The sequence below is a fragment of the Talpa europaea genome, assembly GCF_964194135.1.
Source record: "Talpa europaea genome assembly, chromosome: 4".
Lineage (NCBI taxonomy): Eukaryota > Metazoa > Chordata > Mammalia > Eulipotyphla > Talpidae > Talpa > Talpa europaea.
In genome coordinates, this window is record NC_140070.1 from 139156505 (window position 1) to 139180464 (window position 23960).

At 39.4% G+C, this 23960-nt stretch overlaps 2 protein-coding genes across 2 annotated transcripts in view; one reads left to right on the plus strand and one right to left on the minus strand.

The window, feature by feature from the left end:
* Window positions 1–1079, plus strand: part of SOD1 (superoxide dismutase 1) — a 6722-nt gene extending 5643 nt beyond the window's left edge. The window contains exon 5 of the mRNA XM_084232365.1: window positions 863–1079. Coding sequence (XP_084088491.1) covers window positions 863–996 — 134 coding nt within the window. The 3' untranslated portion in view covers window positions 997–1079. The remainder of the gene's footprint in view (window positions 1–862) is intronic.
* Window positions 1080–3762: 2683 nt separating this feature from the next.
* SCAF4 (SR-related CTD associated factor 4) overlaps window positions 3763–23960 on the minus strand; it is a gene marked incomplete at both ends in the record, with an annotated part of 52660 nt that continues 32462 nt past the window's right edge. The window contains 8 exons of the mRNA XM_084231936.1: window positions 3763–4697; window positions 17759–17950; window positions 18102–18188; window positions 18272–18437; window positions 19976–20133; window positions 21965–22121; window positions 22931–23044; window positions 23437–23537. Coding sequence (XP_084088062.1) covers window positions 3763–4697; window positions 17759–17950; window positions 18102–18188; window positions 18272–18437; window positions 19976–20133; window positions 21965–22121; window positions 22931–23044; window positions 23437–23537 — 1910 coding nt within the window. The remainder of the gene's footprint in view (window positions 4698–17758; window positions 17951–18101; window positions 18189–18271; window positions 18438–19975; window positions 20134–21964; window positions 22122–22930; window positions 23045–23436; window positions 23538–23960) is intronic.

Sequence of the window (23960 nt, forward strand, 5' to 3'; positions counted from 1 at the left end):
GATTGTTTATCCTGGTTTCTTAGGATCCACGTATGTTGTATTTTCACTTCTGCTTAGGAGAAGCTGTTATTTTATTGGATGATGATTACAGTGAAGATGAGTGAATTATGTGGGTCACTTAAGAACACTGTTCTCAGATGCCGTAATAAAGCAGCTAATATCTGATCATTTTAGACCTGCATGATAGAAATAATGTGTAATCTTTATCTAGTTTTAGAACAGGTGTCCCCCATGTCATTAAACAGTATTTTGAAGTCTGAAATCTGGCACGGACCTCATTATTAACATTCGTTCACGTCTGCAGGGTAGTATCCTTTCTTTCCCACGTGGGGAGCCGTGGCCTCAGCTTGGAGCTGCATCTGATCCGTGCACAATGCCAGTAACGTGGGCTCTCGCCTACCTCAGAGGACAGTTCATATTCGGCAGTCACTTGGAGCTGACCCTTAGTCTTACTTTTCTTCAGCCATAGGTGTAGAGCAGAAAAATCATTTATCAGTGTTTGTAGAACAAAATTGAAAATGTTGTTTAAAGAATTTAGGTATTTTTAGATTGCCTCTTATCTGTAGCTTTATCACTTCCCCAATGCAACTTAACTGTCCAAGAATGACTGTTATAACAGGGGGTACTGACATTCTCACAGATGAAGACCAGATAGCGCGTTGAGAGGGGCCAACGCTTACCTGGCATTAAAAAGCGATTTGTGGTTTTACATCGAGGAAAACCTCTAAGTAGTAGTTTCTGGTTTTCACTACTGAATACTAGTCTATTTCCCTGTGGGCTTAGTCTCACATGTCATTTTAAATGGTTATTAAGTCATTTGGGTATTGTTGGGAAGAGGGGGTCACTAGCTGATGGCCCTAAGTTGTATGTTCTTACCATTTTTTAAAGGTCCATGAAAAACAAGATGACTTGGGCAAAGGTGGCAACGAAGAAAGTACAAAGACAGGAAATGCTGGAAGTCGTTTGGCTTGCGGTGTCATTGGCATCACCCAATAAACATTCCCTGGGATGTGGTTTGTGTCCTAGTAACTCATGTTATCTTGGTAGTTGTAGAAATTTAACTTGAACATTAAACACTGTAATCTCAAACGTGATTTGTGTGACTTTTAATTGCTGTAAGTACTTGTAATGAGAACTGATTTATCATCGCTTGGAAGATCTGTATAGTTTTGTAAAACTCATTCAAAGTGTTTCAGTGATCTCTGTACTTTGCCAGACTTAATCACATACTACCCATATTGCTCTTAACTGTCTGAATTGCTTCAGTTCTCATTCAGGTCTACAATAAACATGTCCCTATATAGGACTGTAGCGTGAAACCTAGTGAAATGATAGATGAGCGGATACTCGCAGAGCTTGAATGGAACAGATGCAGAGTTACGTTGATAGGTGTTAGCTATCAAAGAGCTCTCATTTGAAAGTGTTTTAAATAAGGTAATCAAAATTTGTTTAAATTTTTAACAGCTAATCTTTGAGCTAAGGTAACAAATAGGGTCTCCTTTAGGGAAATTAATGTGGTTGCCTGCTTGCTTACTTAATAGCATTTTGAATCAGAAAGCACATACATTTATTCTTAAAAGTAGATGTCCTCGTTTGAGAGCCCACTGGTTAACTTTTAAATTGTGAATGGCAAATTAGCTAAGAATGATGAATACACCTACCTTTGAAAATGGCACCTACTCCACTTTGGTGGACCCATGAACCTTCAGTTTGTAATCTGAGTAGAGGCTGGCACAAGCTTTGAGATTGGCTCGTTAGAAAAAATACAGCATTGTGACATGGAACTGAGGAAACGCTTGTGGGTTGTTTGTAAGAATTTATGCCCCCAATCAGTGAATTCAGCCCTAGTTTCCTTAATGCAAATATGTACGTAGGTAACAGAATGCTTTCACATGACATAGTAAGCTAACTCAGGGTTGGCTGTGTGGATTACAGTTTATTGAAAATGGTAGAATGTCATTTCTGCTAGAAACCTGAAATAGATGACAATTCTGATCATATAAATATATGCTTTACTTTTATATAGAAGATTACTTAGGAAAAGTTAATTTGGAAAGACAATTTGCAGTGTTTTTCTAAATCGGTGATAAAGAACAGTATGCTCACAAGTGGCTAAAACCCCTGTTAGGTGGAGAATCTAAAAACAAACAGTATTTAACAGATTCCACTGATGTACAGTTGGTTACATATGCGAGTGACTCTCACAGGAACTCCTCGTGACCTGAAAAGCTGCAAGTGCCATTACTGTCCCTTAGTACTTTGGGGGTTTCGCGTTACACAAAATAGCGTGGTCTAAATACTTTCGACTGGAAATAGGGGCTGCAGGTCTTTGAAATCTGAACATTAAATCAATGTATTATTTCTTAACAGAAGCAGCTTCAATTTGGGGTTTTATGGGCCAACATAAAATTAAGGCTAAGGTTTATCATTCACGTCTGCAGAGACATGAATCAGGATTTTATCTCCTAAAGGCAGGGACACCATTCCCTTCAAGACTCTTCCCGTCAAAGACCTTGCTGCAGCGTACTGTTTCAAAACCGAAGCAATAAAGCAGCTTCACCTGGGGATGAGGGCAAGGAAAAGGCTAAGTACTCAGCACGCTGAAACTAGGACAGTTAAAAGAAAGAAGTAAGAAGAAAAAAAAAGTTCCAGAAGGGCATGAATGGTCAGGATAAGTAATGGCGGTTCTCTTGGCACTGGGCACGCAGCTTCATGTAGCTGCTTCCCTATTTTTAGATACAGGTTTGGCTTTGGATGTCTCCAGGTCATCAACAACTATTTTTCCTAATTACTCCAACAGTTTTCAGCAAAAGAGGAGGTACTTTATACGTGGCCAAAAGTTAAGTATACCTTTGCCAAGCAGGGGAGCTTGGAAACCGTCAGGATGGGCAACAGGCAAGGCTGACAGGAAGCAACAGGTTGCATTTAAGCCCTTAAACATACAAGACAAAAAAGCTTTTCAGGCTGCAAATGTTAATCTCAGTTTCTTTAACCCTTTCAAAAAATTTAATGCGACAGTGAAAACACCCCATCTTCTAAATACCCAGGCAGTCAGCTTATAGCATAGCGGGGAAGGGGAGGCCCCACCGCCCCAGCAAAGTTCCTCTTTACACACTTAATTCAGGTACATTTACCACAAAGCCAAAGGCAGGGAAAAAAACCTTGATTCAACGCAGAACAAGTTTTTCAATTATATTAAAACAACTAACCTTTACCTTATGATTGAAATGCTAAAGAGCAAAGTATTACAAATAAAAGTGTTCGAGAACAACTACATAAAGATGTCTCTTTCCATCAAATAAACAAGTCTAATTTAGACTCTAGTATTAACAGTTCAAACTTTGATGGTGACCAATCCTTTTCCACCTTAATGCAGTGTAGGAAGAATAGCACACATTAAAGTTTGTTACGAAAATAGAGTTTATTAAAAACATCCCTATTGTTTTGAGGAGCTTTCACCGTTACCTTGTCTTAAATTAAAAAAAAAAAAAATAGAGAGCACTTCTAATTACGATTTGTAAACTTTTTAAAGTCAAAACTTTTAAAAAGTTACAGCAAAAAGGGTAATATTTATTCATATTTCGGTATTTTTTGTTATTTTGTGGCTATTTTTAAATAGAAGGGAAGCAATCAAATTGCTTACAATGCCCCACCAACTACCGGGGGGCTGTGATATAGCAGGAGCAGATATAATACAGCATCTGTACACCTCACGCTCTACACGCCAGGAAGTGTCACGTCACGTGTGGACAAATCCAGTCTCTAACGAGGAGCCTCTGCTGCTGAGCCAGAATCCTTCTCGGGTTCAACGGATGAGGTAGCCTCAGCAGGTGACTCTTCGGGAGGTTTCACCACTGCAGGCTCAGACTCCCCCTTCTCAAGTTCTGAAACAGCGTCTACGGTTCCCGCTTGGCTAATGGGAGGTTCAACGGTTTTGTTACCACCTGCCCTGTCTGTCACCTCGGGCTTTTCCTTCCCTCGGTTTTCTTCCTTCTCTCTACGAGACTCTCTATCTCTAGAATCTCTCTCTCTGTCTCGATGCCCACTAGAGCGTCTGTTTCTCTCTTCCAAGTCTCTGTGCCTGTCCCGGTCAGGGCTCCTCCTTCCCCACTCTCGCCTTTCACGGGTACTAGTATCTCTGTCATCGTTACGGTTCCCATACCGCTCCCGGTCATTTTCCACCCTATTTCCGAAGGATCTTCTTCCAAACCTTTCTTGGTCTCTACCTGAATTGAACTGCTGCCTGTTATCATTTCTAAACGGCTGTGGTGGCTGCTGAGTTGGTGGCGGCTGCTGAGTTGGCGGCGGCTGCTGTGGTTGTGGCTGTGGTGGCGGCGGCTGCTGCTGCTGCTGGGGCTGCTGCTGCCTTCCGTCTCTGTCTTCCGGACCTCCCGGGCCTGGCCCTGGGCCCCCCAGCCCTGGCATTCCACCGGGCCTAACAAAGGGACCATGTGGTGGAAAGGGACCTTTCATTCCATGAGGTGGAGGCATCCCAAAGCCCCCCGGTCCTGGTGGTGGCCCTCTATGCATCATATGTGGTGGCATGGGACGAGGTGGCATCAGAGGAAATCGCTGTAAATGAGGTGGAGGCATGCCTGGAGGGCGCTGGAGTGGGATCAGGCCAGGGCGGGCACCGAGAAGACCAGTGGACGGTGCTTGGAGCCCAATTACAGGACCAGGTGCAACTCCTTGAGTACCTAGAAGGCAATAAAAAATAAGTAAAATAAGATGAAAGAATGCATCCTAGTTTCAACTGTTTCCTGAGCTTGCGGCAAAATGACATTCCTTCTAGAATACTCATTCTCATCATTTGCCAGTGTATCTGGGAGAAAAATCAACATGAGGGCCCAGTAACAACCTGTGGCAAATTCTTAAAAGACATTATGTACTATGGATATTATTCGGGTGTATATTAATATGGAGGTAGAGGTCAAAGTAAGCTGAAAAAGAAAACCATAATTTACCAACTTCTGGAAAGCCTATGTCAAAATTTCCAGTTGCCTTTAGTAGTAGCAGTTTTACCACTCAAGATACTTAAGACAGTTGAGAAACAATGTGCTAAGTCCTAATGACATAAAGGACTGAAGGTTACTTCAGGTGTACTTTTAGAGAAGTTTACACTCTTTTAAGTTTTTAAAAGGATTTATTTATTTATTTATTTATTTATGCATACCAGAGCTGGGGTGCAGGCCAGAGGTGTGAGGGGTGAGAGGATTCACCAGAGACAGAGTGGGGAGCAGAACAGGCAGATTGACTGAAATACACTGCTGAGGGGAGCAGCGGGTGAGAAAGGAGAGGTCTGCTGCACTATGTGGGTAGCTCCCTGGCTGGGATCGAACTTGCGCTACAGTGGCTGCCAACAGCATAGTGCTGAGGCTTATCCCCTTGCACCACCAGGGAGTCCCTACGCTCTTTAAGTTTTAACTCAACTTCATACTAAAAAAATTGCGGTCAATGACCCAAACCATCCAGTAGAGGAAGGCCTGCGTTTGTGTCATTAAAATGCCTAGTGCGGGTGTTATGTGGTGAGCATCACTGGAACACGGAGGCAGGGTCCATTTTCACAGGTCCCGTTTCAAAGCATGGCACAAGCCCCAAGGACCTTCTAGCCACTCTTCCAACAGCAGCAAGCCTGTCAAAGTTGGTGCTGTTGGAAGTGACAGACCTTCTGATCTTACTCCCCATTTACAGGCAGGTTGGTTCGTGTTCTGGTGTCAGAGTCATCACATACTCACCAACCTGTCACTTAGAACTGTATGGTAAAAGAGAAATTTCTGTGTTTCACCACTTAACAGAAAGGCCGTGTCACATCTCCATTTGTTTCCTTATAAACATCATAAGGCAAACGTGATCAATAGGAGTTACTCTAATAACAGACAACCTTCCAAGGTGTTTACTTCAACTTTTGCTCCTCATAATATGTGGTCCAATACTATTGTCAGATTTAAAATACTAAATAGTATAGACCCCCCCAAATGTACATATATATCAGTTCATAACTAGTGTATCATACCCACAGCTTTGATATTTACTTAAACAAAAACATCTTCTTTTAAACACTTTTGCTTGGTGAAATATAATTTTAACATGCAATCACCTTGGACATGTGCCTCAGAAAGGGGGATACTAAATGTGTCCTGATGAGATTAAATAGGGTAAAATATGCATCAATTCAGTTTGAGTTAATTGCTGAAATTATTCATTTATTGTGACAGATAATAAATACCCAAACTGAATGGTCAGCTTTGCAAAACTTTCCATTTCTGATTGTTAATGTCTTACTGAGCCCTTTTGGCTCCCCAATAACCAGTATGAAGTCAGGCACTCTGCTAGCGGGGAAAAATCTGAATACACTAACCTTCCTATGTCAGATCTAAAGTTGAGGAACACTAGTTCACAACAAAAAGCTACAAATTATGGAATGGATCAATGAAGCAAAGACCCTGGTCCTTTACAGAATCTTGACTTACTAGGAAAATCCCAATAGATGTTTACGGAAATACCTTATCTTGGACTGAAAATCAGTGTCAAACATTCTTCTCCATGGTATTCATTGAGTATATACCAAACATCAGGACAACAAAAGCACCTAAGATGTCCTTGCTTTCACTTTAACTGTGTCGTCCCCAAGTGCGTGGACTTGAACTCCAATTGAGCCACATAAAATGTACCCAGGTACTGTCGCTTTTAACAGAGGTATCATATACAGAAGCACTTCAACAAATCCAACTTTACTTTCCCATCAGCTTTTATTCAAAGACTAAAAGGACCAGTTTTGATTGTTATGGGGGTCACTGTGGTGCTTAATTAAGTACCTATTTATAGGCTTACGAGGCCAGTGGAAAATTTAACTACTAGAAAAATGAAGAAGGGGCTCAAAGTGCCTTATTGTAACAGGAGAATTAAATTCACATGAGTTTCTAAGATGAACCAGTGACTCTGCAGGACAGTAAGGTCCTACTCATGACTTGTCCTCCATGACTGGTATCCTCAACCATTAACCTGACAAGAGGTCAGAGGACAGTCAACTCGTCATGCACAGAAGTAGATGGGCAGTGATTCTAAAGCCCCTACCACACATGCATTTGAGGGCGCCGGACTTCAGTTAGCACTCCCAATCATAGCATTTAAACCTCCATATTTTTAATAAAGATACTGCCTAATTCACCTGTTCCATTCATGTAGATATTTGTATTTGGGATTTGCTTTAAAACTATACAAATGGGCCTCCCTGGTGGCGCAGGGGTTAAAGTCTCAGTGCTATCAAGCTATCGCCTGTCAGTGCTGCATGAGTTTGATCCTGGCCAGGGAGCTGACCCACACATGGCACAGCAGACCTCTCCTGTCTCCTCCGCTGCTCCCCTCAGCAGTGTACTTCAGTAGATCTGCCTGTTCTGCTCCCTACTGTCTTTGGTGAATACTCTTACCCACCCCCCGCCCCAACCTGTGGCCTACACACCCCAGTTCTTGTATGCATAAATACATCTTAAAAAAAAAAAAAACAAAACTATACACTCAAATCCCGGTCCCTTGTTTGTCAGTTTCCTTTTAACCCTGTATGAACCAACACTTCCTGGATTCCCCTGACGAATTAGTCCAATAATCCCAAACATTGGTCTTCAGACCATAGAGGTGGTGGTGCAATTATGGATTGTTTTTGCTTATTTGCAGTTGTTTTTAATACATACATTCAGTGAACATGTACTGCTTTTATAGTAAGTGATACTAAAAAATAAATCAGGTGGCATAAGTCCCTGGTAGGCATGCCGGCTGAATTTTTTTTAGTAAGAAAGCTGACATTATGCATATACACCAATGGAATACATACAGCAAGTTACCCCGGCCCAAAGCGCATTCAAAGTGGTTATTAATTTATCTGCATATGATGTGCAAGACCACGGAACAGGATTCCTGATTACAAAAATAAAATCCATTCACACATCTGAGCTTTACATTAACTCTTATGTGCTGGGAGTATAAAAATAAACAAAAAAAACCCTTTACATCCAACAGGACATAGTCTAGTAGAAACAAAAGCTGCAGAGTTGGTGCACAGCTGGGGTGGTGACCAAAGTGAGCAGATGAAGGTGATGCACGGAAACTGGAGGGGGTGTCCCAGGGGACGTCTGATGTGGGTCTCAAAGGAAGGTAAGGACATATAGACTGATATGAGCTGGTCAAGACAGCAGGGGCTTTTGAAGAGGGGAGAGACCAAGGTGAAGCAGCAACGAGTGTTGTTCTGAGAACTGTAAAAAATGTCTTTTGAAGAAAACTGAGAGGAGAAACTATAGAAGTTTATTACTGAATCAGCAATAGAGAATTTATTTGAATACAAATTACCACCTGCTAAAAGCAAACAAAAAACCCCACCCAACAAGGGTTTTCTGAGGCCAAACTGGGGGGGGGGGGGGTTTGTCAATTCAGAGGTCTTATATATGAGAAGGAACTTGGAATTTGACTTAATTTTTTTTTTTAAACCAGGAATGCTGCTATTTCCATTTTTGAAAGGTCCTTCTAGCAAATAGTTTGCAGGAGAACAAGGCGTAAGAAAGATGCTGGACCATAGGTGGACTCTTATTCTAAGAACCCAGGGGTCAGAGATCAGACTGAACTGAGTAAGGTGCTAGAAATGAGATTCCAAACATTTAGTGGGCAGGACTGACAGGCTTTAAGAGGTGGAGGAAGAGTTTCCTGTTTTGAATGAGTGAATGGAGGCATCAACGCAATGCAGAAATTTAGCAAGAGCAGTAATTTGTGGAGACAGATTTCCCACAGCAATCTGACGCTTGGAGGGGCCTGGTTACCCCTGATGGAATGTGCTGCGACTCTACGTACACCGAGGCTAGGGGAGAGTGGTGCTAACCAGAACCAGAAGAAACAAATCATGAAGAGTTCAGTCCTGGGGAAACCATCCCTTTAGGTAAGACTCCAAAAATTCTAAAATCCTAAGGCAGAAGGAAAAGCAACAGCCCTGAATGTCTGTATCGCAATTCAAGCACTATAAAAAACTAGGAGTTTAAATGAAAATGACCAAGACTTAACTGGGTATTTCCTATGACGTGAAAAGTTGCATCACAATTAAAAAGTAAAAGATTAAAGGGGATGCCACTGCTATAGCGATGTTCAGACCCTGTAAAACAAACTGCGGGTCTCTTAAGGGTTAAAGGCGGGGTACGGGAGGAAGGTGGCTGTCCTGGCTGGAGTCCAGCAGAGACCTTGGAATCTCAAGAGAACAGGGAGGAGGGACACAAAACGCAGCTTTCTACCAAGCACTGGAGGCCGTGTGAGGTCAGGGAGGCAGACAGCGTCACTGAAGGTCTGAACTCAACATTGCGGGAGTGACCAACTGAATTTAGTTGTACACTTAGAAGTGATAAATTTAAACAGGATCTTTGCAGAGAGCAAAGCATTTACTACGTGAAGGGGGTGGCGGGGAGAGGGGGAGGAGAGGAGGGCAAGGGAACACGGGAAAAGGCAGGTGAGTAAAAAGGCAGGGCAGTTCTTCCACCTCTTCTCCGCCAAGGATCTTGTTTCCCTTCTACCACAGCCAGGGCCTCTCAAAGCCCTGGGCCTTTCATTACAAGTAACTACCATCCTTGATTTCATTTTCAAGTGTCCCGCCCTCTGACCCCTCATCCCACTCTTCAACCCCACCGGGGTCATGCCCCAGTGCCCTTCATGTGTCCTTATGTTCTTCCTTACCTGCCTCAGGGTCCACGTGCTCCCTCAGTTACCTGGAAATATCTCAACCCTGGTTTTAAATCCAAGTCTTCCATCCAGCTGACACCTGAACAGGGCCTGGGCTCACTGCACCCCGAAAGCATTGACTAGTCTCGTTTTACTTCTGGCCAGCAGCTCTAATTTTCCTAGTCAATTCACATCCTCATGTCCCCAGATGTCCATTCTAAAAATGTTCACGCTTTTCCTTCACATCTTCTCTATTCTGTGCGTAGCTGGTTTGTTTTCTAACTTCAGTGAGATGAATTCATGCAGCTTACAACTTGGGCATGTAAAGTATGTAACTCAACGGACTTTTGTATGCTGAGCTGGGCAGCCATTACAGTTAACTTCAGAACATTTCCATCTTAAAAAAGGAACCCTGTATCCATTAATCATCATTCCTCATTTCCCCCCAACTTTCTCACATATTGTACGTTCTCTCTGGAATTACATACGTGACCCTTCAAGACCAGCTTCTTTTAGTTCGCTTGTCTTCTTAAGGTTCGTTCATGTTGTGGTATGTGTCAGTGCATTTCGTTTTATTACCGAGTAATATTCCATTATATGGATATACCATGTTTTATCCAGTTAGTTGGTATATTATTTAAAGAAGACTTTCAGAAAAATTTTTCCATCCATTTTTTCCTCTACTGGCTCTTCCAAGATGATGCTGTAGTTTCATCCATCTTTTTAGAAATAAGAATAAATGCCCTCACCTTTCATCACCTCATTTTACCTTTACCCTATATAGCAAAATCTCCTCAAAGCCATGTTCAAATCACTGTATGATTTGTTCATCTTTTGTTCACTCCTGACCCTATGTAATTGGGCTTTTGGACCCATTATCCCAATGAAACCACTTTTTTCTCAAGGTCACACAGGAAATACCTTCATTTTACTGAATCCAGCTGGCAAATCCCGACACCCTTCCTTGACCCATCGACGGCATCTCCTAATTGATCGCTCCTTCCTAGGAACTCTCTTTACTTGGCTTCCTCTTTTTGCCTCTAAGCCCACTGTCTGAACCTGCTCAATGCTCAGTATCCTTTGCTGGACACAACAGTGTAGAACAGTGGTTAAAAGCACACCTTGAATTCTAACTCCAATTGTAGCTGTGACCTTGGGCGGGTAACTTCATCTCTTCATGCTTTCGTTACCCCAACTATAAAATACCTTATAGGTCCATGAGGCTTAAGTGACTGAGTTAAATTCTTCAGAAGACTTCTTTCCTGGCATTGTGTATATGTCATACTCTCAATGGCTAAATGCTGAAATATTCCTAGGCTCATCCTTTTCCTCCTCTATTCACATTCCATCCTTAGGCAGTCTAACAGACTCCAGTGGCTTTACATGTTATCTAAATATTTTTTTTACATGTTTTCTAAATATTAACTAAATACCTAGTCCTTGCTAATGACACCAGGATTTACATCTTACACTTTAGTTACCAGTTGTTTACACGATATCCACACCTGAATACTAGGGCTACATACCCGGCATTTTAACGTGCTACCCTCTTATCAAACGCATTCTTCCTTGAGATCCGCAGGAACGGCAGTTACATTCTACCAACTGTTCAGCTCAGAAACAGTGATTGTCTCCTTTCTCTTACATCCCGTATTTAAGTAACAAGGCAATTCTGTAAGCTGTCTTCAAAATCAAGCCAGAATCCATTATCACTTCCATCGCACCACCTCAAATACAAGTTGTTACATCTCATCTACTGTAGCAGCATCCAAACTAGCCTCCTTTCCACTCTTACTTCTAGTCTGATTTCTATGTGACTACATTCATCCTTTAAAGATGTCTGTCAGTTAACACTCTCCTCAAAACTCCTACTGCATTCATAACCTGCCCCTTTTACAACTTTCTTTAAACTCACCGCCTGACACTTTTCTCCCCTTTGCTCCAGTCTTACTAGCCCACTGCAGCCCCTTTAGTACTTCCCTCTACCTGAAATGTCTGTACTCCTATTATGTGGCTCTTTCCTATGTATTTCATCTCCTATGACCACATTACATGCCCTACCTGGCTGTCCTCCTTAAAATAGCACACCCCATGTGATATTCCACCAATTCCCTAGTTGTTCCATTTTATTCTTCGATTATCTTCACATGAAACTCTTAGTTTACTTATTAACTAAGCCCCACTACAATATAAGCTCCAGGAGGACAGGCCTTGTTCATTCAGATTATCTTTAGGAACTGGTAGGTGCACAGCACACAGAAGGTAGTGATTGGTTAAATACACGCTGAATGTCTGATGGTAGAGGCTGAGGTCATGACCAAACTCACAAGAAGACACCTCTAGGAGGCAAGAACAGAAGTTACATGGTCCAGGTCTCTCCACAAGGCCGGTGAGTTTCTTCCATTGTAAACCTATGAAGACCTGAAATTTTCTTTGAGAAAGGCTGCAATTGTCTTTTACCACTTTTTCCTGTTCCTAGTTGCAGTTCCACTTTTATCTGATCCCAACAGAATTAATGTCACTGTGGCATTTTGTATAAGCCTAAAATAGAATTTTCCCACACAAGGGAAAAAGATACAGTAAGCATTCTTAAGTTTTCTCGATGCCCTGAGATCAGTTCCCCAGCAATTGTGCTCTCTACACACACATATAAATCAAGTTTTTCCACAATTCCAGACTTTCAGAAAATTGAAATAACAGTGCAACCCCATACATTTCCTCTGCTTATATTTATCAACTGGCAACATTTAGGGAGGGCACAATTATCCTGACAGATACTAAGAGATATTCTTACAGTAGGTAGTTTTGAAACTGGGGCAAATGGAAGAATAAGGAGCTGGTTTTCAAAGAAAGTAAGTACTTTTAGATTGCATTATACATTAAGATCATGCAAAATATCAGTGGTAGCATGTCAGTGAGAACTTTAGGAGAAAATAGTAGGAGTTTTCAATAATATATAATACAACAATGCAGGTGAGATATGCATATAAACATGAAAACCAGAATTCCAAGTGAAAAAGAAATTAGAAAATTCTTTCTTTACAACAATTTGTTATATTTTTGTAAAACAATGTACAACAGGGTATGGCCAATTTCCCTCTAGTTCTTTTTAAATGCATTTCAGATTTTTTCTTTTGTAGATGAAATGCTGGCTACTTTACTCTGGCAAAGTATAACAGATATGACTCAGAGTTAGAAGTTGCATTATCAGAGTCAAGAAGTGAAGAATATACAGTTAATCTATCATTACTGCAGGGAATTGCAGTATTAGCTAGGGAAAAAAAAAAAATCTTACCTGAAATTCTTCATAGCATAATCTTTGTCTAGCAAAATTAACTGAGAGCCCAGCGTTTCTGTCCCTCCCACCTCAAGCCCAAGATGTCTGTCAGAGACTTCCATTTAGAGAGCCTTAATTAAGGTTGGAGTTCTGTAGTCTAAGAGGTGCGAGGGGGAAACGGACACAATTGTGATAATCGGCTTTCGCGATTCTGTGCCAAGACATTCCTGGTGTTTTGTTTGAAGAGCTTCACCTTCCGAGAATTCATACCCAAGGCAAGTACTTGTGGTGGACTGATCACTATTAATTATCCACTGAACAACGCTAGACACTAAGTCGAGGACACGGATGAATATTTGGAAACTTTTTGTTCCATGTAACACTAGTGGGATAATGTAATGCAATATTTAGAAAACCAAAGATTTTAAAACTTTCAAAGAAGACTTTTAGAGTATAAATAAAACCAACAGACATTTTAGGTACCAAATCAAACACCTGGTAGGTCCCTCTAGCTTGTAATTTAATATAACCAAATGTTAGAGCCAATTTCACAAAGAAAAAAATATTAAAATACAAAAATTACTATGAGGAATGTAGACATTATCCTGAAAAAAACCCAACTTTGTAGAATTTTCTTTAAGTTTCCGCTAAATGCTGTTTACACTAGTAGATTGGTGGGCTAATGTTCTATTTCAAATGCTATTAAAAATTGCTATAAAAATTATAATGCTGGGACTAGAAATCCCAGGTGAAGTAAAATCACCACAAAAATCAAACACCAATTTAAAAGCAATTACTGAACTTAATGGTAAAATTATTCATCTTCTGAGCAGTTATAAGGATCATGACTACTGCATAAAAAGCAAAAATACCTGTTTAAATATAACTCATAAGCAAATTCTGTCCACATAATGCCCCGGAGTCCACATTTGGGAACATTAACTCATGGCGATCAAGGCCATGCAGGCAATGTGTGGAAGTAAAGCCTGACGTACATCACACCGCTTTCCAGCAATCCAGCCTGCAGGCCATGAAGGTGTGAATTCTGCTTTAAGTCTTTGGTAACAAAAACGATCAGAAAGTAGAAAGCAATCTTATAAACACCCAATATTTATAAATGTCACCATCACCTACAGGAGTGTGAACCAAACTGGGGAGAATCTCTGCACAGCAATAATGAAGATATGTATTTGGCAAGGGAAGAGGCTTTAATTTTCTCCAAAAGCAGAGTCCAACCTAGCTAATTTTTCCTTCAAAAGGTATTTTGCATATATTGTAACACAACAGAGATATTTAACACAAACAAACTTTTTTTGGTGTATTTTTTTTATTGTTTGGAAAACCAAAGTAACCCAAATATCACACAATGAACTTTTTAATAAAAATATGCTTTACATTGTATTATGTACATATAATACAAAAGTCTTTTAAAACAAACACTTATACAATCAAGAGAATGTGCTTAATATTCCTTCTCTCCTAGGTGATTAACAACTTGTAGACTATTACCTGTGGCTCTTATAAAATCACCATTGTTCTACTAGTTACTCTAGAATGTGATGTACTAAGAATGGATTTCTTTAAAATCAAGTGATAATGAATTTTTACTGCATGTCAAATAATTTTATATTTTCAGATTATCAGTTTCTGAAATAATCAGAAGCTCAAAGATGGAAGTTTAGTTCTCTGTAAATGTGGCAGTGGGGGCTACCTTCAGCCCAATTCCAGAAATAGGTAGCTATCTCCTCCCAAACTAACAAAAAGCCTTAAGTCTGACCATTCAGAAAATTATTTAAAAATTATTTAAAGCAACCCACTGCCTCTTCCTAGTGTATTCAGGCCTCATCATAAAATTTTGTGAGATCTGTTGAATATTTGCTTGGCCCCTGCTACTTTAAAAATGTTGCTGCCACGTTTCAGAAATTAAGATCCAAGAACTTAGTTAAGTCTCAAGACACACTGAGTATCACTACTGGAAAGGATAGAGTCACCATGCTGTGCTATTTTTAAATGAAATCTCACTATGACTAACACACATTTTTTGTTAGTAAGTTGATTTATGGGACTTTAATACATGTGAACTTATGATCTGGTCTAATCTACCATGAAAATATCTGAGGCAATTATGTCAAGATACATTTGTTTCCTAAAAATTCTGCTTCCTCAGTCTGCAGGAGATTTAGGTAGAACAGTTTTAAATGAACCATAGCTAAAGTAGTACTATAAGACTGCAAAGTATAAATATTCTTCTCTAGGCATTCTAAGTATCATCTGTGACATTCCTTACCTGTAATAATAACCCGCCAGCACTGAGTGCTTATTCAGTGGCAAGCTCTGGGTCGGTTGTTTCATACATGCTATTAGCCCATGGAATCAGCCCAATACCTGGCTGTGTCATTTTCATTCCCCTTTTTTACAGATAAAGAAACTGAAGTGAAATTCAGTGTTTATCACCTTCTAAGCTTAATTTTCTGGTACGTTAAAACATTTCTTTTTATTACATCATAACAAAAAGAATTAGAGCACCTATGGGATATGTGAAAACATCTTAATTTTATTATTCCATCATTTGGCCAACATCAAAAATATCCCAAACTAAATACTGATCCCTTAGAGCTGTAAAATAGCATGTGTTTATTACATTCCGTTATCAAATATGGAACAGTGACTAGTCTTTTGTATACGCCCTCATTTATTTGCACACACATTAAAAAGTGTCATTTTTCTAAAGGGTCAAATTCATGACAGATTCTTCCCAAGATTGCTAATTGAAGGAACATAGATGGGGTTATCATGATTGAATTAAGTACTGCATGTTAGTTAACAGTGCTTATTTCAACCCAACATGTGTTTAAGTTATGTCAAATTCTAACTTTTATATTTTGAAGTCTTCAATTTCCGTATTTCAATATTTTTAAGAAAAATAATCAAAGTGAAGTATAAACAACCCTGCACTGAAAACTGCCCACCTACCCATTTACTCATGTAACGAATGACCCTTTCCAATGGACCCTTCATTCTAGCACAGAATGTGTAGAGGAGATGGACGTCGAACAGGTATGTCAGGTAATGATAAACGTTAAGAATTTACTATTTTTCCTAGCAGTGTTTAGCTTAATTTTCAACTCACCAACAAATATCTGTTTTGTTCTACATATTGGATGAAGAGCTTATCTATTTCAGTAGTGCTAAGAAATAAAGGGCAGACCTAATGTTAAATCAAAGGCAGGTTACTTGTTTTTCAAAGTGTATGGTTATTAAACTCTGGAAATGATGACATCTTCTCACTCATTCAAGAAATTTACTAAGCTCAGAAAAAAAAAAAAAAAATGCACACAATTTTTAAAACAGTCGCAGGTGGCCAAACATCCATGAATGCTAGATTACGAAAGCTCATTTCAAAGAGATTCACAATGGGGGTGTGGATGTGGGGTGGAGGAAAGGTGTTTGATCAGAAAATTCTATTTCACTCAAATTCTGTGCTATGACAAGCATGCACAACAAAACTGAGATCCAAAGATGTTAAGGTTTCCTGATTCCTACTGCAACGTTCCCTCTATTATGTGATCCCCTTTAGGTTGTAGACCTCTTAAGCAACTTCCTTATTAAACAAATCATTTTCCATCATCATGATGACTATTGCTACATTACTTTTGACAATTTTTAAATTCAAATCCTCTTTTACCATTACCCAGTCTGTGTACTAAAAGAAATAAAAATCAAGTTTATTATCAGCCTAAGCTCAGTCTTGAAGAGGGCAGAACACAGTATGCCATTTAAAAGCAAATTGATTTTTATTATAAATGAAGTACATGCACAAAGTAAAATTTCTAAGAGTACTTAAAGGTATAGATGAAAAGTAAAAGTCCTGCATCACACCCAATGTCCATCCTACATCTCAAAGGGAACTAATTATGCTCTGGTCTAAAAAAATCTAAGATTATGAAAGCACACCTGTGCACACAGACATACCTCTGAAAAATACAATGGGCTCACGGGCCTGGACAGGTAACACTAAAGACGAATTAACTGCCCATAAGGAGACTGAAGTGTAATTATACTCGGCAATACCATTTCAAATATAAAAATTTATTAAAAGCTAGTCACTATAAGTAAATGATACATTCATTTATAATTCAAGCAAGGGTCATTCATAATTGTCTTCAAGGTATAAACAATCTCAACCACACTTCCCTTATGAGTAGTAAAGTTGTGGGTAAAGAGTAGAACAGAAAAACTGCAGCAGGAAAGAACTAAGGTGCCAGTGGGAAAGCACTGCCTTAGGCTGTGCAAGTATCCTTCAGATAACAAAGCCATTTTATTGCAATGTAGCAAAGACCATTTCTTTGCTAGTCCACAGTCACTACTAAAGTGCAGGGAATTTAGATACATAAAAATCGGCCCAGACAGGAATAAACCTATGTTGTCAAAGAAACGCTATCTTATAAAGCTCTGGAGGTAGGTCAGTCATGAGTTTTGTACCCATTCCTTTTCATAGAGATTAATTCAATCCTTTTCCTATACCAACTAAGACGTGTGAATCCAAACTTTTATTCCAAACAAACATGACTTTATCCTTGAGGTTTTCTCATGGGCTACTCTTGGTAAAGATGGAAATACACATTATTTAAGAGGAAGATCTTCCTCGAAGAAAAATACAAGCCATAGAGAACATTTCACCAAAACTATCATTGTTTTTAACAAAACTTAAGCTGGGTTGGGGTGAGGATGGGAGTGGGGATGGGGTGGGGACAGTGTGAGCAAAGAAAACTAATGATAAAAAAATTAACTTACCAAGAAGCGAAACAGGCTGGGTTACAGGAGGGGCGGGCAGATTCGTGGGCGCAGCAGGTGGCACAGCAGAGCCGTACATTTTCACACTGTCACCAGACTCGGCGTTTCCTCTAGCCCCAGATACCACTGTTGGAATGGGATTTCCAATAGATAAGTCTTTTGTAGTGTCTTCATTTATACCAGCGATAGTAGCTAAGGAATATAATTACATCAACATGTGAAGCTGAATAATTATCTCCCCGGTCAACACTTTTTGCCATACTTTAGACCCTACTACTGTCCATTCTCCCTCCTGCTCCCAACTCCAAGAGGGCAAGTGAACACAAAGGAAAAACATGCTTACAGTTTGGGATGCTTATTGGTGGAGTGTGAGGAGGAGGAATGGATACTGGTGGAGTTATAGGAGGTGGGGGTCCAGGAGGAAGAAAACCTAGAATAAGAAAAAGAATGTTAACTTAGGCTGTTATCACTTCATATCAGACTGCAAAAAACCACCTCAAACAACATAGGTACCTGGTGGTAAATGCATTGGGTTGAATCCTGGGCGCAAAAATGGTGGAGGAGGAGGAGGAGGAGGAACACCAGGACCAAAGCCAGGAGGGGGGATTCCCAAAGGGGGTGTGAACGTGGGTGGCTGGAGAGCACCAACTACAGGAGGACCTGGCTGATGAGGTGGGACCTATAAAGAAAACAGAAAAATGAAGCCACGTATCTTGCTACCCTCCCACCCATATAGTGGAGAGAGATGAAGAAAGTACCTGTTGAAAAGAGATACTTCTAAGTATGTGCTTAGATGCATAAATTTATTAGATAGCAGGTGGTAATCTGTACCTACTCCAAATAAATCAATTTTTTTTCCTAACAAATTCACGCTGCATTTCACTACCATCCACTAGTATTCTGATAGAGTACGCTATGTTAATAAAATGTTCTCATTCAGGTCAGTAAGTTTGGGAAATACTACTCTATACCTGGCAATCTACACAAGGATTAAAATTACAAGTTCTAGGGTCAAACTGCTCAGCCATCCCTTCAACTAGCTGTGTGACAAGGAACTTAGACCCCGTAGACCTCGGTTTACTACTCATCTGTAAAATGGAAAAGTGCCAACCTTACATAAATCATAGGATCATAGGAACTTAAGAGTTTTATACATGTTAAGTGCTGGTGCCTGGCATTTTAAATAAATACCCAATTCATATTATTGTTTAAAAAAGAAAGTATGATTAATTTAAGTAAGTCAGGTTTCTTTAAATGAGTACTGACATACAGTAAATCTTATTCAGAACCTGCTCTAGAAGGAATATCCCAAAGGTCAAGAGCTTGCCAACTGGAAAATCCATTTATAAAAACAGAATTATGTACGAACATAATTTTCTCCTTACTTTGAGAAAACCAGAGGCTAGAATACACTCTTTTGTGATAGCTTAGATTTATCTGAGATTCAGTTTTTTTATGTGAGAAACTAAGGGAGGTATTGAAAGAAAATTCTAGTAGATCACATTAAAACTATGAGTCAAGTATTTATAATTTTTACCATTGAATAAGAATTTGTAAATGCATCATTTTGTTCTTATAAGATATCAGGAAACATGTCAATACACATTATCTCATTTAGTCCTCAAAACAACTCTGATGTAGGACGAACACTACAGCCAAAGTCAGGAAAAGAAATTTGCACATTCTAATAGTACAACAAAAATAAGGTCAGGTGACTTTCCCAGTCACACTACTGAGCGTTAACAGTAGAGTTGGAATAAAAATCTTGTTCTGCCAGAATCCAGCTTCTTCTGAACACAAAGACTGACCAAACCAGCAAATACTCTTTATGAGAATATACCTTCACACTAACCAGCACTCAACTTAGTAAATAGCTCTCTTTTATCACACCTCCCAAACTGAAGATTAAGAAACCCTTTCCCTCAAATCAGCTGCTTGATGGGTATAAATTCGAGTTCCTTCAGAACATAAAATCCCTGAAAAAAGATACAATTAAAAAAAAGGTAACAGTAAGCAAAATACAAGAAACTCATTATACTTTTGCATCTCATGTCTGAAACGTTCATTATAAGGTAAGATAATGAATAATTTAGGAAGTTTATGTATAAAGAACTATGAATTTATAAATCTAGACACATACATCTACCAGAAGAATTAGAAAGTAGTATCTTTCACTTTCAAACACTTTAAAGTTTAAATAATGCTCCAAAAAATTACCTGTGGAGGAGGTACTGTTATAGGTGCAGGAACAGGAATGGGAGGGACAGGCACAGGTAAAGGTTTAGGGATGGGTGATACTGGTTCTGTGTGTGAGGTTTCAGCGCCTCCATTTTGAGCAATTTCATTTTCAGGTTTCTTCGGAATTCCTTTCCAATCTATGAGAAGTAAAGAAATTTAAACAAAAAAAATTTACCGTGTTTAGTTTACAATTTAAATTTTGGAAATGATACTCCTGCTAAGTTTAATTACTTAAGGGTACTAAGTAATTTGCCCATGAATCAATACAGGCACAATCTTTGGGAGGAATCATGTGCTCCAAAACTTTTTTTTTTAAAAAAAATAAAGATTTTTGTTTATTTATTTATGCATAGAAGAACTGGGGTGTAGGCCAGAGGAGCTGCGGGGCAGGGCGGGGGTGGGGGGAGATTGTTAAGAAGATTGGGGGGGGGGGGGAGATTGTTAAGAAGATTCACCAGAGACAGAACAGGGGAGCAGAACAGGCAGATCTACTGAAATACATTCCTGAGGGGAGCAGCGGGTAAAACAGGAGAGGTCTGCTGCACCATTTGGCCAGGGATTGAAGTCAGGCAGCAGAGGTCATAGTGCTGAGACTTAACCCCTACGTCACCAGGGAGGCCCCTCCAAAACCTTTTTAATATTATAAAATATAGGGGTCCCTGGTTGTACAAGTTGTTGGGTCTCGACACTATTAAGCTATCGCCAGCCCCCACAGCATGAATTCAACCCCAGCCAGGGAGCTAACCCACATGGCACAGCAGACCTCTCCTGTCTTGCCCGCTGCTCACCTCAGCAGTGGATTTTAGTAGACCCACCTGTTCTGCTCCCCACTCTGTCTCTAGTGAATCCTCTCACCCCCTGCACCTCTGGCCTACACACCCCAGTTCTTGTATGCATAAATAAAAATCTTTTTTTTTTTTTAAGTAACAACAAAATCAAATAACAATGAGAATGCTTACCACGTGCCAGGCACATTTCTAAGCATTATACAGATTAATACATTTAATTTTCATAACCATCCACAGTAGGTGCTATTATAATCATTTCCATTTTATACGGAAATAATGAAGAAAATAATTTGCCCAAGATCATGGAGTAACAAGTGGCAGAACTGGACCCAGACACATCTGGTCCTAGAGTCTGTATTCTTAACCACAACACTGTACTGCAGGAAAGAAGAGTAGAATTCTTTTCACTTTGGACCACAGCATCCCGGATACCTGACACAAAAAAGGCCCTCAATACCTGTACACCTAAACAGAAACCCTACTCTATTCTTATGTGAAGGAATCATATATGGTGAAGGTGCGAGGAGGGTATGGGAACAGTCAGAATTGTTTCATCTCTTCTTGGTTCTTAAACCATCACTCTGACTCAGCACTTCCTTTAAACATGTACTCTATTCTGCCATGTCATCCGGTGCCCCTTTTTTCACAGGTGCCCCTGTGATTTATCAATCTCCAGGTCATGCCCATACAAGCTGCCATTTTCCACGCTGCCATCCCACTGTCAAAAATATGGTATTTTTGGTATACATGTTAGTAAGTGCACCTCACCTGAGACATTACTTTAGATTGTTTCTCTGAACATTTAAACATTTCCAAAGAAATTAGGAAGCACTGGATTAAAACATATTACCCATAAAACACACTGTAAGACTCATTTGATCAAAGCTTTCACAGTGAAAAGCCTGCTTACAATCTCCTCAACACTATAATTAATAATTAACTTCATGATTAGAAATGGCTTCACTCCTCTCTATATCTATCCCACTAGATATAAGTTGCGTAAGGGCAAAGATCACATTTATACTATTTACCATTACATTCTCAGTTTATAATGAAGAGATTGGCATGTAGTGGATACTTGAAAAAAAATCTGTTATTTCTTAATGCAAGGAGAAAATATTTGTTATAAGCACTATCAAGAAAACAGATGAATTTAAAGAGAAATTAAATGTTTCTTTACCTGGATTAAGTGTATCTCCATCTAACATTCCCCCTTCACAAAAGCTCTCAAGTTCTTCAGGCTTCACTTTGTCCCAAGGAATGTAAGTAACACCAAGTTCTACATCCCAATACTGCTTGTAGTCTGCTTTTATTCCCTTGTTTAAGGCCCAGGCAATCTATTTCACCATTAGTTAAAACATACAAAAAAGAAAGGGAGAAGAGTATCATACATTTTGAAAGTAAGCTGTTACCACTCTAATCACTCAAACTCAGGTAGCAAGGGAGCAATATGGCCTGGCCATCCACAGGTCATTCAATGGTTTATTTGGCACCAGGAAACCAGTTACCCTTTTATCCCATCACAGGATGGAAATTTTACCCACTCGCTAACCTCTCCTCCTTCAATCCAACCAACATAAAACTTAAAGGAAAAAGTATTAAGGGAAGGCTGAAACTCCCTATAGAACCCAATATACTACGGGGCCACTCTCCAAAGTTCTAGGCACTATAATTATTCAACATGAGCAGAATTCCTTTGTGGTGCAATCTAAGAGCAGACCAGGGTACTGACATTGAGAAAACACGACTCCAGTCCTGCAGAGGAAGAGTATCCACGTACCCAACTTTTTATCTAGTTTTGATGAATATTTTTCATAGCCAATCCAAGACAAGATGGTCAACTTTTAAAATGTGGAAAATCAAAAATATTTTAAATGACAAAACAATGTACTAAATGTCATTATATTTAAAGGATCAATTAGTGAAATATCTTGATTAAACTACTGACATTTAAAACAAATTTCTACCATGTTCCTAACATTTCAAATTTTCGTTAACCTTTAGAACATAACTTCTTTTAAAAAAGCATGTATAGGAAGGCCCTCTATTAAAAAGTGTCATTTCTAAGCCCCATATTAGTTTTTAAAGTCATGCTATATTATCTATTAAATTAAAAAAAGTGAATTATAGGATATAAAAACTGTACCTTTATGGATTTCTGGTTCACTTTGTAGTTTCCTCGGCTCAGTTTCTGCAGGGCACGATATGCATCTTGCCTATGAACCATAACAATATAGGCACAACCTCTGGGAGGAATCATCTGTTCCAAAATATATTTAATATTATAATACATAATAACAAAACACAAAGATGTAAGACTAAGTAACCAATCCCAACAACCCCACCAAGTCAGTGTTCTATAATCTGAGATTAATTTATAAATTGGCAATTCAAGCTTGTTCTTAACTGACAATTGTTCGTAAGTCTACAGCCTACTCAGTTGTTACATAAAGACTTTTCTAGAAAACGTTCAAATCATAGTGATGGCAAGAAAAAATGTGGTTAAATGCCAAAAGCTAAATATGGACTCAGAATACTTAAAACTCTAGCCACATCTACAAATGTGGGAAAATTTAGTCTCAAGTCCTTATTCTCAAAAAATGGCATTAATCACATCTACCCACTGTCATTAAATAATTTAAAAACACTCACATTAATTGATTCAATCGGACCGAACTCTTCTAAGAGACTGGCAACATCTTGTTGAGTAGTCCTTTTGTCCAGCTGTCCCACCCAGAGTGTAGTACTACAAACTTAAAATCATAGTAATAAAAATATACACATTTGACGATAAAACACCATACCTCATATAAAAATCAAGTATGCCTGAGTTACATTATAATCCCACAAGCTTAAGTAGCAAATCCCCTGTACATATAAAAAACTCTAAAAACTGAGGTAGCACTTCCAGAAATGGAACCAGTGAAAGATACACATACATAAAAGGTGAAAAAAATGGTCGTTTTGTGGCTGGATCCCAAGATTGCATCTACGAAAACTGGGACCAAAGAGGTAGTAACCTGCTCAAGGTCACACTGGCAGTGAATCGCAGAGCTAAGATTTGATTCTAACGCTCTTGAAAATCAACTGATCCAGTGATTTAGTTCACTATATGAAGATGCTCGTCTTCAGCTGTCAAGTATGTATGGTCTAACTCTTACGTTGTGTGCTAGGTA